The sequence below is a fragment of the Carcharhinus amblyrhynchos genome, chromosome 3 (genome assembly GCF_965287045.1).
Source record: "Carcharhinus amblyrhynchos chromosome 3, sCarAmb.v2.hapA, whole genome shotgun sequence".
In the NCBI taxonomy this organism is placed as follows: domain Eukaryota; kingdom Metazoa; phylum Chordata; class Chondrichthyes; order Carcharhiniformes; family Carcharhinidae; genus Carcharhinus; species Carcharhinus amblyrhynchos.
In genome coordinates, this window is record NC_137326.1 from 54,394,903 (window position 1) to 54,413,206 (window position 18,304).

General features: G+C 41.7%; 1 protein-coding gene across 1 annotated transcript in view; it reads right to left on the reverse strand.

The window, feature by feature from the left end:
• LOC145339565 (metabotropic glutamate receptor 7-like) overlaps nucleotides 1-18,304 on the reverse strand; it is a 699,067-nt gene that overhangs the window by 498,481 nt on the left and 182,282 nt on the right. The window contains exon 2 of the mRNA XM_080184058.1: nucleotides 3,623-3,839. Coding sequence (XP_080040184.1) covers nucleotides 3,623-3,839 — 217 coding nt within the window. The remainder of the gene's footprint in view (nucleotides 1-3,622; nucleotides 3,840-18,304) is intronic.

Consider the following 18,304-nt stretch of genomic DNA (forward strand, 5'->3'; position numbering starts at 1 on the left):
AAACCCTGACTTAAAATAGTTATTAACTGCACGCACTGTACGATTAATTCAATGTGAAATACCACTTCAGAGCACATTTCTGAATGCACATTGCTATAGAACATACTATCAGAGGGAGAGTCTACGTGTAAATTATTGCTCGGACTGAATTACTGAACGATTGAAAAGGCTGTGATGGAAAGATTTCTCAACTAATTACATCTATCCAGACGCTGTCTGGGTGCTACAAATGTTGTGTGAAAACTCTCAAGAGGCAGTGGCAAAAATCTCAGCAATAAATCAATTGCCACAACAAATCATTTGTCCTAATCAGAGAGAATGCATTTCAATTATGTCATGGAGAGAATAAATAAATCTTCTTAACAAATACAGCAAATCCTATTTGGATCTGTCTGCAATCTGGCACTGAGATATATTTATAAGCTGCATTCTGGTATCATATTAAACGTCCAGTGGCTGCAAACACTTCCTGTCATTTACTTCCTACACTTTAATTTTGCTGTGCAGGTGACAGGAATGTCTGAAATATTGCCTATTCAATTACCTTTAACACTAATGCCAAATAAAATTATTTTGGTCTATCAATCTTCCCACCACCAAGGTTAACCCTAGGACCAACCCACATTTTGTTGGCTTAGTATCTTTCAGCAATCGAGGCTTACTTCCTGTGATGTTCTCATTTAAAAACACCTTATTTATTACTCTGCTGCCATGACGATGAGCTGATAGCCTCCACATTCTGATCTCACCCACACAGGCATGTCACCTGCCTAACAAACCACATTCCTTGCCTGTTCCTCCATCTTCACCACAGACCTGTGTCTGAGTTAATTCTACTCATCAACATGCTAACAGTGTTAACAAACAACTGTCTACCTCAGCCTCAATGTCCATCCAAACAGTACCTGTATTCAGGTCCTGACACTTCATGGCTTAGGCAATTGCATCTTTAAGGGAAAAGTGGGTAAGCATTTGAAGCCGAGAAAGATACAGGACTATATCCTGGGCGGTGTGGTGACACAGTGGTTAGAACATAAGAACATAAGAACATAAGAAATAGGAGCAGGAGTAGGCCATCTGGCCCTTCGAGCCTGCCCCGCCATTCAATAAGATCATGGCTGATCTGTCGTGGCTCAGTTCCACTTTCCCGCCCTCTCCCCATAACCCTTAATCCCCTCTCTTATCAAAAACCCATCAACCCTCTTCTTAAAAATATTTAGCGAGGCAGCCTCCACCACTTCAACGGGCAGAGAATTCCAGAGATTCACCACCCTTTGAGTGAAGAAGTTCCTCCTCAACTCCGTTCTAAACCGCCCCCCTTTTATCTTGAGGCTGTGCCCCCTAGTCCTATTGTCTTTTTTGAGCGGGAAGAGTCTTTCCACCTCTATCCTATCCATCCCATTCATCATCTTATACGTCTCAATGAGATCTCCTCTCATTCTTCTAAACTCTAACAAGTACAAGCCCAGTTTATTCAGCCTCTCCTCATAGCTCAACCCCCTCAACTCCGGTATCAGCCTAGTAAACCTCCTCTGCACTCCCTCCAAGGCCAAAATATCCTTGCGCAGGTGCGGCGCCCAAAACTGCACACAGTACTCCAGCTGCGGCCTCACCAATGCCCTATACAGCTGCAGCAAGACCTCCCTACTTTTATATTCAATCCCCCTCGCTATGAAGGCCAGCATCCCATTCGCCTTCCTGACCACCTGCTGCACCTGCAGGCTGGGTTTTTGCGACTCATGCACAAGGACCCCGAGGTCCCTCTGCACCGTCGCCTGCTGCAGTTTTTCACCACGTAAGTAATAGTCCTTCCTACCATTCTTGACCCCGAGGTCCCTCTGCACCGTCGCCTGCTGCAGTTTTTCACCACGTAAGTAATAGTCCTTCCTACCATTCTTCCTACCAAAGTGGACCACCTCACACTTGCCAACATTAAATTCCATTAGCACTGCTGCCTCACAGCTTCAGGGACCCAGGTTCAATTCCAGCCTCAGGTATGTGCGGAGTTTGCACGTTTCCTCCATGTCTGCGTAGTTTCCCCTTGGTGCTCTGGTTTCCTCTCACAATCCAAAGATGTGCAGGCCAGGTGGATTGGCCATGCTAAATTGCCCCTTGGTGTCCCAAATGTGCACGTTAGATGGATTAGCCATGAGAAAATGTGGGGTTACAGGGATAGGGTGGGGTAGAGGGCCTAGATAAAAATAATTGTTCAGAAAGTCGGTACAGACTCAGTGGGCCAAATAGCCTCTTCTGCATTGTAGGATTCTATGACCAGCAATAGAGAATTGGAACACTTTTGAACTACTGCCAGTTAGCCGTAACACAAACACAATGAATCAAATAGCCTGCTTCAAGTGCAACCCACCATGTCTTTAGTAAATTCAGAGTTCAATATATCCAAACATTGCAGATCAGCAGAGTGAATAGAACATTATATTTTTAAAGTCAAAACTGCAGAATGTAAACAAGAGGAAATCATGTTCAAACTCTCTAGTTAAATGCCTCGAGAACACAATCTAAACAAGACAGCAAAACATTCGAGCCTTAGAGCCAACTCAGAAAAGCCCCAAGATTGATGCTTATTATCAGAGGACTCCAATAACACTTGGGCCAATAATCGTCATATGCCATCCATTGGGATAAAAATAGAAATCTTCCATCTCACCTTCCTCAGTCACATTCAAAGGGTTAGGTTTATACAAGACATTCATAGCAGTAATTGTGAACCTCATCCTCCACCAATAATGAAAAGGTGAGAGAGTTGAGGTGAGTTTACACCGAATGGTATGGTTTGAAAGGGTAAAGGAAAAGGTGAAACCTCACCCCAATCTGCCATTAGTGGGTTTGGGGGATTCCCCAAAAACCCACTCCAATTTGAGGACTCATTTGAATTTAATGGTTGCAGGTCTGGTCTTCCAGGGGTCTGAGAAACCCCAACAGCTGGAAGGAGGGGGGAGGGGGGAAGCTGGCAAATCCAGCAGGTGTGTGTTTTGCTTGCAGCGTTTGTGGGCAAGAAGCAGCAGAAATGCTTCTCTACGTGGTCTTTGTTAAGACACTGATGTGTCTTTTCATCATTTTCATCTTTTTTTTCATTAAATCTCAAGCCTCAATTTTTTGATTTTGTCAAGGCTACCTTGACAAAAGTCAGGACGCACACAAAAACAAAAACTACCACTATTACCATTACTTGGCCGTGCGAGTACAGTTGTAGCTCCAATGGATACATCAGAATCCAAGATTCTGCATGGGAGGGACACAAGTAAATGAAAAAGGGAACGTGCCCTTAATTACAGTATCCTCTCCCGTCAAATTTGGGCAAATATTTTCCCAGCTCTTCACTTAGAATCCTCATCTTTCTATTTGTCTGGTTTCTGTCAAAATAACTTCTGTTCATTTGTTTTAGAATTTCAGAATTTGATCATTTGTGCTTTTTTTATATCTACTTGACCTTGCAGCTCAGTTCAGTCTGAACTAATCTGAATAAGTCACAGTACTTTCATGCTGTTAAGTTGATTTAAGGTTGGACAGCATTCCTTCACCTCGCGCAAGGTTTAATGAAAATGGCTTCACCCACCACCAAGGAATTGATGCCACACACTTGAATCAAGAGCGTGCCTCTTACCAGCTTCCTTGGAAACCTGCACGAAGGCCTCCACTCCACTCTCACCGTAGCTCCCTTCCGAAGCCAGCGTGGACACATAATTCCATCCGAAAGCCTTCACAATGTCCACCATCGCCTGAGTCTGGTAAGAGTCCGGTGGAACGACACGGGAGAAGAAAGCATAGCTGCTGTTATCACTCAGCTCTGGGGCAGTGGAGGCATAACTGATCTGTGGAATCTAAATGGACAGAAGAGGAAAGAAGTTTTAAATCTTCCATTCAGTATGGAAAATGCAGGCAATCTTATGCAGTTCTGCACACACCTCAATTTTAGGCAGCTTCAATTTCACACAAGATAAATAAGTACTGAAGGCAGAAGTTGAAGTCAGTTTTGATAATTGCATTAGGGTGTTTGATGTGATTGATTTCTTTATTTGAGCGAACACTGGATAAAAGCTGCCTATTGACTGCAAGATCTTTTGCTTTTCGGAAACACAGCAGCAGGGAAATGTGAAAAGCGACATTTAATCAGTGGCAATAGTGTGACTGATAGTAAACTGGTTTGAACATACAAAGCTATGTTCCTTTCAAGAGTGAAATGCATTGAAATAAATTGCATTTCCAAGCACAATGAAGGAGTGGCACTTCAAATGATTGATTGACATTTAGAGCCACACTCATTAACATAGCGTTACTGTGTAACTGGAAATCTAATCCCCACAAATTTGGCATGGGCATGGTGGCATAGAGTGGTTAGCACTGCTGCCTCACAGCATCAGGGACCCAGGTTCAATTCCGGGCTTGGGTCTCTGTCTGTGCAGAGGCTCAGTTTCCTCCAGGTGCTCCAGTTTCTTCCTACAGTCTGAAAGATGTGCTGGTTACATGCATTGACCATGCCAAATTCTCCCTCAGTGCACCTGAACAGGTGCCAGAATGTGGCAATTGGGGAATTTTCACAGTAACTTCACTGCAGTGTTAATGTAAGCCCACTTGTGACACTAATAAATAAACTTTAAACATTTTGAGAGGGATAGAGATCTGAAACCCTGTGCTCACAAAGGTGGTGGCCTCATTGATTCAGCAACCTGCCTTTTCAAACCCCAAACCAGAAAGGACACAAAATGACACCAGAATTTGTGCCTCTGAAACACAAAGTTCGCTTTGTTGATGAAATCTCGAAAAACTTAGCAACAGCAGTAACAAATGCCTTCATGTTATACAAATCAGAGGGGGGAGAAAAGTGAAAAAGAAACAACCTAGTATTTGGTTTGCTTTTCAGGATCACTCACACTGCATTACAATATAGAGAGAATGTTTGATATACCGCTATTTGAATAAGACATCAATCCACAATCTCTCCTACCTGTTGTAGTGGTTTAAAGGGGATGTTAATGATCCCTCGGCACAATTCAAAGATGAACAGAAAATTCTCCTGGTGTACTGGCCTACATTTTCCCAGCCCTTCATGTCCTTAAAGTTTATAGGGTCATGCTGTGCACTACCCATCAGTCACATTAATCTCCATCACAATCGTTGGACTTCAAAGAAGTGTGCCGTATGTGAAGCACTTGAGATATTTCTGACAGATTTAACAGTTACATAAACACTAGGCTCCTGCTCAACTGAAAGATTTGAGGAGTGACAGTCCGAGCCTTACAATTTAACTTGTGAAAGTTACAGGAACGCCTGTATCACTGAACTAAGCCATAGATAATGAAGCTCTTGGGTTCAGCGCCAGACCTGTGCTGATTTTAGTAGTGTAGAGGGAAGGCAAATTGTACGTTAGCCTTCATTGCAAGACAACTTGAGTACAGAAGCAAGGATGTCTTACTGCAGTTATACAGGGCCTTCGTGATACCACACTTGGAATTTTGTGCGCTGTTTTGGTCTCCATTGCCACAAAAATGATATACTTGCCACAGAGGGAGTGCAGCGGAGATTCACCAGACTGATTCCTGGGATGACAGGATTGTTGGGCGAGAAGAGATTGGGTCGACTGGGCCCTGTATTCACTGGAATTTAGAAGAACGAGAGGGGATCTAATTGAAGCATATAAAATTCTTACGGGGCTGGATAGACTGGATGCAGAGATGCTGATTCCTCTAGTGGGGGGGTGGGAGGGATGGGGGAAGGAAGATACAGAACGCAGGGTTACAGGCTCAGGATATGGGGTAGGCCATTTTAGGGCTGAGGTGAGGAGAAAATTCTTCACTTAGAAGGTTGGTGAACCTGTGGAATCCCCTACCACAAAAGACTGTGGAGGCTAACTCACTGAATATATTTAAGGAGGAAAGAGAGAGAGAATATAGTCTCTAAAGATGCCAAGGGGCTTTGGAAGAGAGGAGTTTGCTGCTTCTATTTGCTGTACTTCGAAGAAAGAGATCACAAGCTTACTGCAAAACCATAGGACAGGGAAGGGCAAGAAATCATCCGGGTTCCCAACTGCGTGCTAACTACCTTAGCAGGAAAATGCGCACAAATTGAATTGGATTAAGTTGTGATCAGCCTCCCAATGATCCCTGCTTAGAATCCTCACTTGAAGAATGATTAGCAACAAGGGATCACAGAACTGCGCTATTATCAGTGAAACATGATTAACAATTCAACCCCCGCGCTGCTCTGCTATTCTATTAGATTACAGCTGATCTTACCTCGGCTGAATTGACCTGCCTTACCTCTAAACTTAACTACCAAAAGTGAATCATCCCCCAGCAGGAGTAGTCAGCTTCAGGAAAGGAAGTGGAAAGAAAAAGAGGGGACTGGTTAGTGTGCAGGAGCTAAGTTTGAAAGGTCAGGACATGCACTAATTAACTATCCTCTCATTATACTTAATAAACCAGGAGCATACAAACAAGCAGGAGTAGGCCATTCAGCCCCTCGAGCCTGCCATTTAATAAGATCACGTTTGATCCGACAGTAACCCCAAATCTGCATCCCGTCTACTCCCATTAAGCTTGCTTGTGGAGAACCTAAACACCTCTACCTTAAAAATATTCACAGTAAGAAGCCATACAACACCAGATTAAAGTCCAACATGTTTATTTGGCAGCACGAGCTTTTGGAGCGCTGCCTCTGAAAGCTCATGCTACCAAATAAACCTGTTGGACTTTAACCCGGTATTGTGAGACTTCTTACTGTGCCCACCCCAGTCCAACACTGGCATGTCCACATCTTAAAAATATTCAAAGACTCTACTTGCACAAATTTTTCAGGACTCAAGACCCTCAGAGATTGTTTTTTGCTTTAAATGAGCGACTATTTATTTTAAAACAGTGACCGTCTAGTTTTAGATTCTCCCACAAGAGGAAACATTCTCTTCGCATCACCCTGTCAATGCCCCTCAGGATCTCATCGGTTTCAATCCAGTTGTCTCTTGCTCTTCTAAACTCCAGCAGATGCAAATGTAGCCTGTCCAGCCTTTCCTCATAAGACAGCTCACCAACAGGAGGTTAATAACATTACCCCAGCGCACAACTACACTGTAAAACATTGTAAAGAGGCAGTTGTGGGATTGCATAACTATTCAGCTCTGCAAACGCCAAGATTAGCACTTCTGATACAAGTCACCAAAGTATCAGATGTAACACTTGGATTCTTGACGGATCGTGCGATTATAAAAATTCTGAAGTAAAAACAGAAAATACTGGAACACACTGCAGGCTGTGCAGAATTAATGCTTCAGATCAATGAATCATCTGTTTTGGTGAACAGTCAGTGACTTGACACAAACTTGCTTCTCTCTCCAAAAATGCTTGTTACAATCCCAGCTGATGTTACTATGAGACAGTGAGGTTCCAAAACTGAACACTGTCTCAATAGTGCATAACTTTTAGATTTGTTTAGATGCGTGGATGAATAGAGTTACAGCACTGCCAATTAACTTTGAACAAAAAAAAAATTAAAATGAAAATATTGACTATAATACTGTACTCCTTCACTCCACTTACATCTTCACAAATCTACACAGATTTGTACACTGTACTATAATGTTCTAAGTTCACAGTCTGCATAAACCAACTGGGTCAGATATGTCTTATATCTGACTGCTGCCACACAGTACAACTTATGTGGATTTCTCATCAGATCCCCCCAGGTCACACTATGAGCCAATTGGTTTCACTGGAACTCTGACTTCCACATGAGTGTTTCCAGACTCTACTCTCAAAAAGACACGCCTTGGAATCTTCTCCCAGCCAAAGCTCTCTTTCAGATGCCTTCACCATGGATCTACTTCCAGGAACTCAACCTCTCCTTTTAATCTTCCTCTGCCCTGGATCATGATATGCATTCACGTTTCCAAATAATCTCTCAGGTATCCAGTCATGCCACTAAAACACCACTGTTTCACAGGCTGTGTGAAGTTGTCACCAGGCTTCTCACCAGCCGACTTAATCAGGTCTGCACCTTTTAGCCCTATCTGTAACTGGAAGACTCTGTCCTTTTCGCTACCTTAAGTGAACAGTAACTTGTTCAATTTCCAGTTCCTTTTGTCCCTTTGACTTCAGTCTGCCTGGGACTTCTCTTTTCATTCTCTGGCTTCTAGAACAATCTGTTCTTTAACTTCTGGGACTTGCTTTAATGCCCTTACTCCATTGTCCTGCTTTTCTTCTGACAGTTTCTGTGAGAGCTGGTTCCTCTCCAGCTGCCAAATCCAAGTGCTACTGGGTCCAGCTCAAAACTAAACTCAAAAAAATCTTTCTAACCTAAATGTGGCCCGCAGTTGCTTTTTAAGACATGTTTGCTTTCATGTCATAAACTCTGCAATCACAATATAGGCATGGTTTGAAATGAAACTCAAACATACAGACAGGCAATCACTTTTGTCTAACATAAATCCAACTAAATTTTAACCCTTTCTTACGCAAAAACATAAAAAATTAACTCACTTAAACCTATAACTTGTTTCTAATACTCAAAAATGCAAGTATCAATTACTTAAAAGCTCCTTTGCTTCTTGACGTGCTACCTCACCTGCTATATGTTTTCTAGCTATTTGTTCATTTTTTTGATTTCTAACATCTGCAGTATTTTGTTCATGAAGAAATGATTGTGTATCTTTTGCATAAAGCAGAAGTGATTAGACTATAAGACCGAGGAGCTGAATTAGACAACTCGGCCCATCAAATCTGCTCCGCCATTCAATCATGGCTGATATTTCTCTCATCCCCACTCTCCTGTCTTTTCCCCATAATCCCAATCCTCTTGTTAATCAAGAACCTATCTCTGTCTTAAAGATACTCAATGACCTAGCCTCCACAGCCTTCTACCAAAGAGTTCCATTGATTCACCACTTAAGTTTCCTAATCAAATCTGCCTCATTACAAATCACCAAATCCAGAACTGTCTGTTCCCCAGTAGACTCTGTCAGAAGCTGCTCCAAAAACACCTCTTTTAGGAATTCCACAAATTCCTTTTCCTGGGATCCACTACCTACCTGATTTCCCCAGTCCACCTGCATATTGAAGTCCCCATAATTATTGTAATATCGCCTTTTTTATATGCCTTTCCTATCTCCTGATTTATTTTCTGCCCCACATTCTGACTACTGCCAGGGGACCTGTACATAACTCCCATTATGGTCTTTTCACCTTTGCGATTCCTCAAATCTACCCAGAGAGATCCTATGCTTTCTGATCCTATATCGCTTCTGGCTATTGATTTAACTTCATTTCTTACAAACAATGCAACCCCACCCACTTTGCCCATTTGCCTATCCTTTCTCTAGGACACACATTCTTGGGTATTTAAATCCCAGTCCTGATCCCCTTGCTACCATGTCTCTGCGATGTCCACGACATCGTACCAGCCAATTTCAACATGCGCAACAAGCTCATTCACCTTGTTCCATTTACTGCGCTCAATTAAGTACAACACCCTGAGTCCTGCATTGACCACCTCCTGTCTCATACTTGTCATCTTTTTTGCTGTGTCTGAGGTTAGATTCCTGCCATCTTTTATACTCTGTTCTATTTCGTGGTCAGGAAATTTTATCAACCTCCCCTGAACCCTCGGCTCCTTTAACTATCATTATTGACATGCACTTCTACCCTCTCCTTTCACTTTGATTTTCTAATTCTCCAGACAACTGAACCCTCCTCCCCACTATTCAGTTTAAAGCATTATCTAAAGCCCTAGTTATATGATTCACCCAGTCTCTGGTCCCAGCATGATTCAGATGAAAAATATCCCATCTTCCCCAGCAAGGAATCTTCCCCAATACTGGTGCCAACATCCCATGAATTCAAACCCAATCCTCCCACACCAATCTTTGAGCCATGCAATTACCTCCTTCATCTTATTGATCCTGTGCCAATTCGCTTGTGGCTCAGATAGTGATCCAGGCATTATTCTTGGTTCTGCTTTCTAATTTAGCTCTTAGCTGTTCATACTCCCTTTGTTCCCGTTCTACCTATGACATTGGTAGCTACGTGGACCATGACAACTAGATCTTTGCCCTCCCACTCCGAGTTCCTCCGCAGCCCAGATGAGATATCCTGAACACGACACCAGGCAGGCAACACAACGTTCGGGATTTTCAATCCTTGTCACAGAGCACTCAAGGTTATGATTCAGAGAGCTTTAGCAACAGTTGTGAACTGCTTAGAACAAAAGCAACCAACCTCCACAGCCAGTTAGTCAAAACCGAGCGAGCTAAAACATTCATTTTATCCTCCACTGACATAGGGGCTTGGAGATTCCACTCAATTATTTTTCCAGTGTAATTTTCTTCAAATCAGCTAAATACAACACAAAAGTTGGAGGAATTTCAAGCACATATTTCATACAGCCAGCATAAATCGAGTTTCTGCAGTTTTTTACGTTGAATTAAAAAGTCTGAAATCTGACCCATTCTACAAAACAGGCCGTATCCCTACAGTGAATGCCACTAAGCTAATCACCACTAGCTGCTCCCACTAATTGCATTTGTTTGTGGCCCTCAGACGATCTTCTGGGCACAGGGATACATTTTGAAAGCTTTTAATTTTAAAAAATGTATTAAGAAACTGAATACATAAATATATCTATCAAGTGACTGTGTATGGTGTTTTACACTTGCTTTCAGTTACTTAATGTTGAAGTACTCATCAGATTGTGAACTAGACTGATTAACAATCCTCATGTTTTGTGATAAATCCATTTCCGATTGTATTAATAAACTGTATCAATTAACCTATCTCAAGAATAATAAGGAATATTTGTTTAAAAAGACAGACTGAAGACCTACTCATGGCAGATTTTATGTTCATTGGTATGCATACGAGTCAGATACAAGTGCGAGGGGAAAACAAATTATCAAAACTGGCACAATTTTCAATTCAATTTGTGTTCCGATAACCTTTCCCATTGCTACCCTTGTTCTCCCTACTTTGTTGCATCTTCCTTCAGCAGATGGGTTTCCTAAATACTTGAATTCTTGCACTTGTTCTAGTTTTCATTCTTGTATGAATATTTCTTGGTGATTTTGGTGCTTTACTTTGGATTGGAACAAAAGTTCGGAATGTCTAGTGTTATTAGTCTGTTAACTCTTGTAATCCTTCTTTGCTTGGGACAAGTGCTTTCTTATCTACAAGCCCAATTGATATCATTATTCATTGGACTGTGCCTTTAATATCCGAATATCCGAGTAATCTGCAGTCCTCTAATTCTGTCTTCTTGAGCATTGCAGGTTTTAAGCACCCTACCATTGATGGCCACGTGTTCAGTTTATAGGTCCTAAGCTCTGGAACTCCCTACATAAAACTCCCCACACCTTGCTTTCCTCTTTTAAGACTCTCCTTGAAATCCAACTCTTTAACCGAGCTTTTGGTCATTTGACTTACTATCTCCATACTGTAGAACCATAGAATAGTTACGATGCAGAGAGAGGGCATTCAGCCCATTGTGTCTGCCCTAGCTAAAGAAATGAGAAAAAACAAACTACTCAAGTTTCATCCCATTTTCCAGCACTTGGTCCTTAACCTTGCAGTTTACAGCAATTCATATCCAGATCCGAGTACCTTTTAAACGAGTTGGGTGTTTCAGCTTCAAGTGCCGACTTAGGCAGCGAATTCCAGATGCCCATCGCCTTCTGAGTGTAAGTGTTTATCTTCACGTCCCTTCTAATTCTTCTGCCAATCACCTTCTCGCAATCAGGTGGCACAGTGGTTAGCACTGCTTCCTCACAGTGCCAGGGACCCAGGTCCGATTCCCAGTTGGGTCACTGCCTGTGCAGAATCTATATGGTCACGTGTCTGCATGGGTTTCCTCTGGGTGCTCCGGTTCCTCCCGCAGTCCGACAGACATTCAGGTTGGGTACATTGGCCGTGCTAAATCCTCCCACAGTGTACCTGAACAGGCACCAGTGTGGCGCGACTAGGGGATTTTCACTGCATGTAAGCCTACTTGTGACACTAATAAATAAATTAAACTTGAATCTACGCCTCCTGATAATGGACCTCTCAGCTTTGTAGCTTGATATCACATTTGATTTTATAATATTCCTGGGAATTGCCTTGAAACATTTTATTTTGTGAAAATGCCATACAAACAAAACAAACTAGTCATGTCAAGTGATAAGGAGACTTGATAAAATTGACTTCACTGCCACTTGTTTCTAGTAACTTCTCTTGCAAAGCAATCTAAAATAGATATCTCTATGCATTTACTGGTAACAGTATTAATTTTACACCTTTTACACAACAGTTGCCACAGGATTAGCATTGTGCCAGAACAAATGGTTAACGTTTCTGAATGCACATAGTTACTGTACATACATCTCCAAATGACTTAACGTCACTTTGAAATACATTGCAAATGTTCAGCACACTGTCTAGCAGGCTGATGTGTGTGGCATCAAGTTATGGACCATAGAATCATAGAATCCTATAGTGCAGAAGGCAGCCAATCAGCCCATTGAGTTTGCACCGAACACAATCCCACCCAGGCCCTATCCTCATAACCCCATGCATCAACCGTAGCTAGTTCCCCTGACCCTAAGGGAGAATTCAGCAAGGCCAACTCACCTATCCCGCACATCCTAGGACTATGGGAGGAAATCGGAGCAACCAGAGGAAACCCATGCAGACACGGAGAAAATTCCAGGGACCCGGAAAAAGCCCAGATAATGATATTCCAAATAGGATAGAAAAATGTTAATAACTGACAGACGTAAATATCAAGACTGCTAATTTTCTTGGCCTAACTAAAGGGAATTTACTGCAGAAGTGTGCGGGCAGGCAAGGAAGGGGGTACATCACAGCGTAGATCTAATATCACCACATTATTTCAATATTTTTCTACACATTGACCTGAAATGATACACTCACTGCCATTGGGGCTCCAGTGTATTTTCCCTATTTCTTGTGTTCAACTCTAATGGATGACTTAGCAGAGTGGCCATATCAGAGCAGTGACAGCAAGACCAAATCTATGAATATATTTGTGTTCAACGGGCCATTAGGATCACGACCTAGTTTCATTTTATCCAGGACCACCCTCGTCAGAAAAGCAGAGCTAATCACCTTGCGGTCCTGGAATGAGAATTGATCATTTAGATGTTGTATTAAAGAAGCCTGTGTTTACAAAGGGTTTTGGTACACCCCTCACAAACATCAAGTAAAATGCCTTACTTTTGTTTATTGATGGTGATGTAAGTAAATAGAGCCGACACTTTAGAGAGAGTCAAGTCTCAGAGAGATCAATGAATTAAGTGCCAGTTAATCTCTCTTCGTTGGGTGTGCTTAGCTGCTAAAAATAGCATGAGAGGATCTTTAATCTTCAACTGAAGAGCAAAAGGTTCTTAATTTAACATCCCATCGTAAGAATGGAATATCTGACAATTCAGCATCAACTTAACAATAGCAACATCATTTACATTGGACTTTCTACATACTAGAGGAACAAAGTGCTTCACAGCAGAGAAAAATGGAGCACGAGCCAAAGAAAGACATTTTAGGAGGGATTACCAGAAGCTTGATGAGGAGGTATATTTTAGCCAGGATAGTCAAAGAGAAAAAGAGATAGGAAGCTGGAGGAATTGGAGGAAATAATTCTAGAATGGGGCCTAAACAGGCACATCTGCCAATGATGGAATGAAAGAGGTTGATGCACTAGGTGCAGAGGATAGATAATTCAGAAGGCGTTACTACAATGATACTACAGCTCAAGGGCAAGAAAGAATTTAAATACTCGGACAATAATTGAAAATTTGAGGCCTTTGAGATGGTGAGGAATGGACAAGCAGAATTTGGCATGGGAAGCAAACTTAGAATGAACGCATCTTTTCAAAGTATAGAAGGATAGTCTTGAGAGTACTGAAATAGTCAACAAGACACTGAAATATCAGCTTGCATTATAATGGTCAATGACTGGAGTGGGGTTTGAACTTAGCTCCCCTTTTACTGTAATCTGTATTTTCAGTGGAAATTTTTGTATCATGATCCTATACAGAGGGCAGACCGGACGTAATAGATATGATGGATGAGTTTAATTAACATTTTGCTGTGTCTTTGAAGCTTTCTGGGCTCAGAATAACTAAATACGTAATAACAAAAACTAAGATGTTTTTGGTAGAACACAAAACTATCAAATACTTATAAAAGGCAAAATCCATACTGATGCGGTTAAGGAACAAAAAGGTTACAATACCAAGATCAAAGGACAGGGTGGCACAGTGGTTGGCACTGCTGCCTCACAGCGCCAGGGACCCAGGTTCGATTCCTTTCTCGGGTCACTGTCTGTATGGAGTTTGCACTCTCCCCCCCGTGTCTGCGTGGGTCACCTCCGGATGCTCTGGTTTCCTCCCACAGTCCAAAGATGTGTGGATTAGGTGGATTGGCCATACTAAATTGCCCCTTAGTATCAGGAGGACTACCTAGGGTAAATGCATGAGAATAGGGTCTGGATGGGATTGTGGTTGGTGTAGACTCGATGGGCCAAATGACCTCCTTCTGCACTGCTGGGATTCTGTGCAAAAAAAGAGTAGTTCACTTCTGACTAATCCAATTGAGTTTTTAAGAGGAGGCCAATGAAATGTTTGGCAGGGCAATGTCTATAAAATGATCTATACAAACTTCCTGAAGGCATTTAATAGATTCCTTCATGTGCAGTTACTGGAAAAACAAAGGCAGATTGAAATGGAGGGACTCTGGGATGTAGGAGACAGGATAGGGAGCATGGGACATACTTTGATTGGAAGAAGATGACACATCGTCTTCCTCAGGGATATGTACTTTTTGCCATTTATAGCAGTGTATTAAATAAGGTTTTCAGACAGACATTATACTGTCTCTTTGGAGCTTTCTAGGTTTACATTAACAGGCTTACATTAACACTGCAATGAACTTACTGTGAAAATCTCCAAGTTGCCACATGTAAATAAAAGCAAATTATTTCAGATGCTGGAATCTGAAACCAAAAGAGAAAATGCTGGAAAATCTCAGGAGGTCTGGCAGCATCTGTAAAGAGAGAAATGAGCTGATGTTTCGAGTCCAGATGACACTTTGTCAAGGCCACACTCTGGCGCCTGTTCAAGTACACTGAGGGAGAACTCAGCATGGCCAATGTACTTAACCAGCACGTCTTTTGAACTGTGGAAGGAAACCCATACAGGCACAGGGAGAATGTGCACACTCTGCACAGATGGTGACCCAAGCTGGGAATTGCACCCAGGTCGCCAGAGCTGTGAAATAGCAGCGCTAAACACTGTGCTACCCTGCTCAGAATAACTAAGTATGGAACATCAGGAACTTGAGGTTTTTGGTACAACACAAAAGTAACAAATAACCCTAAGAGTCAAAATCTGCACTGATACAGTTAAGGAACCATGCTCAACGAAAGAATCCTTGCATTTCAATGAATTAATGCAAAGAAGAGTGAGGTAATCTACATTGGGTCCAAGAATGGCAAATCAAACTAATTTCTTCATGACAAGAGAGAAGGAACTAACAGTATAATCCCTGCAGTGCAGAAGGAGGCCATTTGGCTCATAGCACCCACACGCACCCACCCCCATCCCTGTGACTCTACACATTTCCCAGGGCTAATCCATCTAACCTAACATTCTGGGACATTAAGGGCAATTTAACATGGCCAATCCACCTAACCCACACATCTTTAGACTGTGGGAGGAACCTAGGCTGTGGGAAAAAACGAGGAGGAAACCCATGCAGACACAGGGAAAATGTGCAATCTCTCTACACAGACAGTGACCCATGGCTGGAATTGAATCAGGGTCCTTGGCACTGTGGGGCACTGTGCTACCAGGCCACCCCAGCCTCAACTTACCAACTGTGGGTGAAGATGTGCCAGAGCAAGTAGCCGCTTTGAACATGCTTTGCAATGCTGGGATACATCCTCCTAAAACATGCACACTCACTTATGTGATGTTTTTAAGATAATAAATGAATACATTCATTCACTGAAATCAATTCTGTGCACTCCGTCAAGCTGATTATCTTGCGCCATACGATGTACAATCTCTTTGATGTCATATTTATATACGGTCGTAATTTACATTAATGCTGCCATTAATGGGCAAAGCACAAATCAACATAGTTATTGACATTTGTGGCTTTTTCAGAGCCTAGAATGAAAACTGGCAATTCCGTGTGTGACAGTATCCCTATTGCAAGGTAAGTACGACATTAACACTGCAAAGGCCATTCTCTCTTCCATTTGCTGAACTGCCCAAGCACAACCAACAGCTCAGAGGAAAATGCAGATCTGTTTGACAATAAATAGAAACAGCTTGATATTTCATTTGAAAGCTCAAGCTTCCACTTTCAGATTTAATATTTTCTGCTTTACTGCTGCTATGAAGCAAACATGTAACAAAAGCAGCAACATTTTCTCTTTTAATGTTGTAATTGCAATGACAAATAGCATTAATGCAACAGATACTTGCACTTTAAACATCCAGAAAATATAATGGGCAAATACCTCCCTGAAGCACCGCTTTCTTGTCCATTTTTCTTTTTATCTGTTGTACATTTAAATCTCTAAACATTATTGTGCACGCTAGTTGGATCCTTGGTGTTGGTAACAAACACACTTCAACTTGGAAAGATAAGTGTTTTCATGTCTCAGGTTGTCATGCTACCTTTTACAATGGGGAGGGGGAGGGAGTTGAACTGGTTCTGCTACACATTGTTTGACCCTCGTCCTGCCTGAAATGTGGCTCCCTGAAACACTTACACATAATTAGTTCCTAGCTAATTAGCTCTCTGCTCTTTACAGATATTTACAGATAATACAATAATAAGCCTCTTATACTGAATTTCCAGGTATTGTTTTGCCTGTTCATGATGAATGATGGCTATGGATCTGTCTAAGGTTTTGGTTAAAACCCCACGCTTATTTGGTTTTGGCACTCATATATTGTGGGCTTGGTAAATGGCCCACATACATGAAGAGAAGATTAAATTTAGAACTTACCAAACTTTGTTCCAATTTCAAACAACCTTCTAGTACACCAGACTTTCCAGCTCCCACCTAGAGGCATAGGGCAGCACAGTATTACAGTGGTTGTCACTGCTGCTTCACAGCACAAGATCACAGGTTCAATTCCCGGCTTTGGTCGCTGTCTGTGTGGAGTTTGCACGCTCTCTCCATGTCTATGTGGGTTTCCACCGGGTGCTCTGGTTTCCTCCCACATTCTGAAAGACAGGCTAGTTAGGTGCATTGACCCAAACAAGCGACAGACTGTGGCAACTAGGGGAATTTCACAGTAACTTCTTTGCAATGTTAATATAAGCCTTACTTGTGACTAATAGATAAGCTTTTAAAAAAAAACTATAACTTCAGCCATTTACAGCATCTCCCGGTAAGCCAGCTAATTTAGCTCCACTCACTGTTAAGGTAGGGACAGATTTTTCCTGCAGTTTCATTGGGAACTCATTCAATAAAGTCTTCAGTTTAACAAACAAGCAAGCAAAAAGTTGACAGACTGCCTTAAAAACTGTATACAAGGAAAATTTGATCTGGAAAATTCCAAAGATAGTGCTGCCAGATGTGAATAAGCTTTCTTTATAAATGGGGTAAAAATTCTTACCTGCAACCTCAAGGGGCTTGGTAGGATAAAAGTTGTTTGGCATGTTGTGGAAAAGTATTTTATTAATTTAATTATTAAGAGCCCCAACAGCTCAGGGTGTTAGAAAGAAACACAGATCAGATAGTCCCAATTTATGGGAAATTTCTCAATGGCATGCAGAGAATTATGAAATATTTCTTTAAATGTTCACCATTTTTCATCTGCTAGCATATCATCCGAATTAATTTTTCAAAGTAGGTTAGCTAATTCCCCCCTCATATCTATATAATTAGCTTTAAGTTTCAACCAATATACGTCAATCTTGCACTCGGTGTGAAATGCTGTCATATTCTGATCACTTATCCCCAGTGAATCCATTGCAATGAGATCATTAATCAATCCTTTTTAATTACAAAAGCTAAAAAATTAAAATAGCCTTTTCCCTGATTGGGTCCATGGTGTATTGTTCTAGGAAGCTCTCTTGAATGTATTCCACAAACTCCTTTTGTTGTTCATTGTATCTGAAGATTAAAGTCCCATACAATTGTTGCAGTGCCTTTTTTACAAGCTCACCTTCTGCTTTGATTAATAGTCTCTCCAACCAAATCTAAGAGAAGAGCCTATAAACTAGTACCATCAGTGGTTTTTGACTCGTTATTCCTAATCTTCACCAGCACATCCTTGGGTAATTGTCAG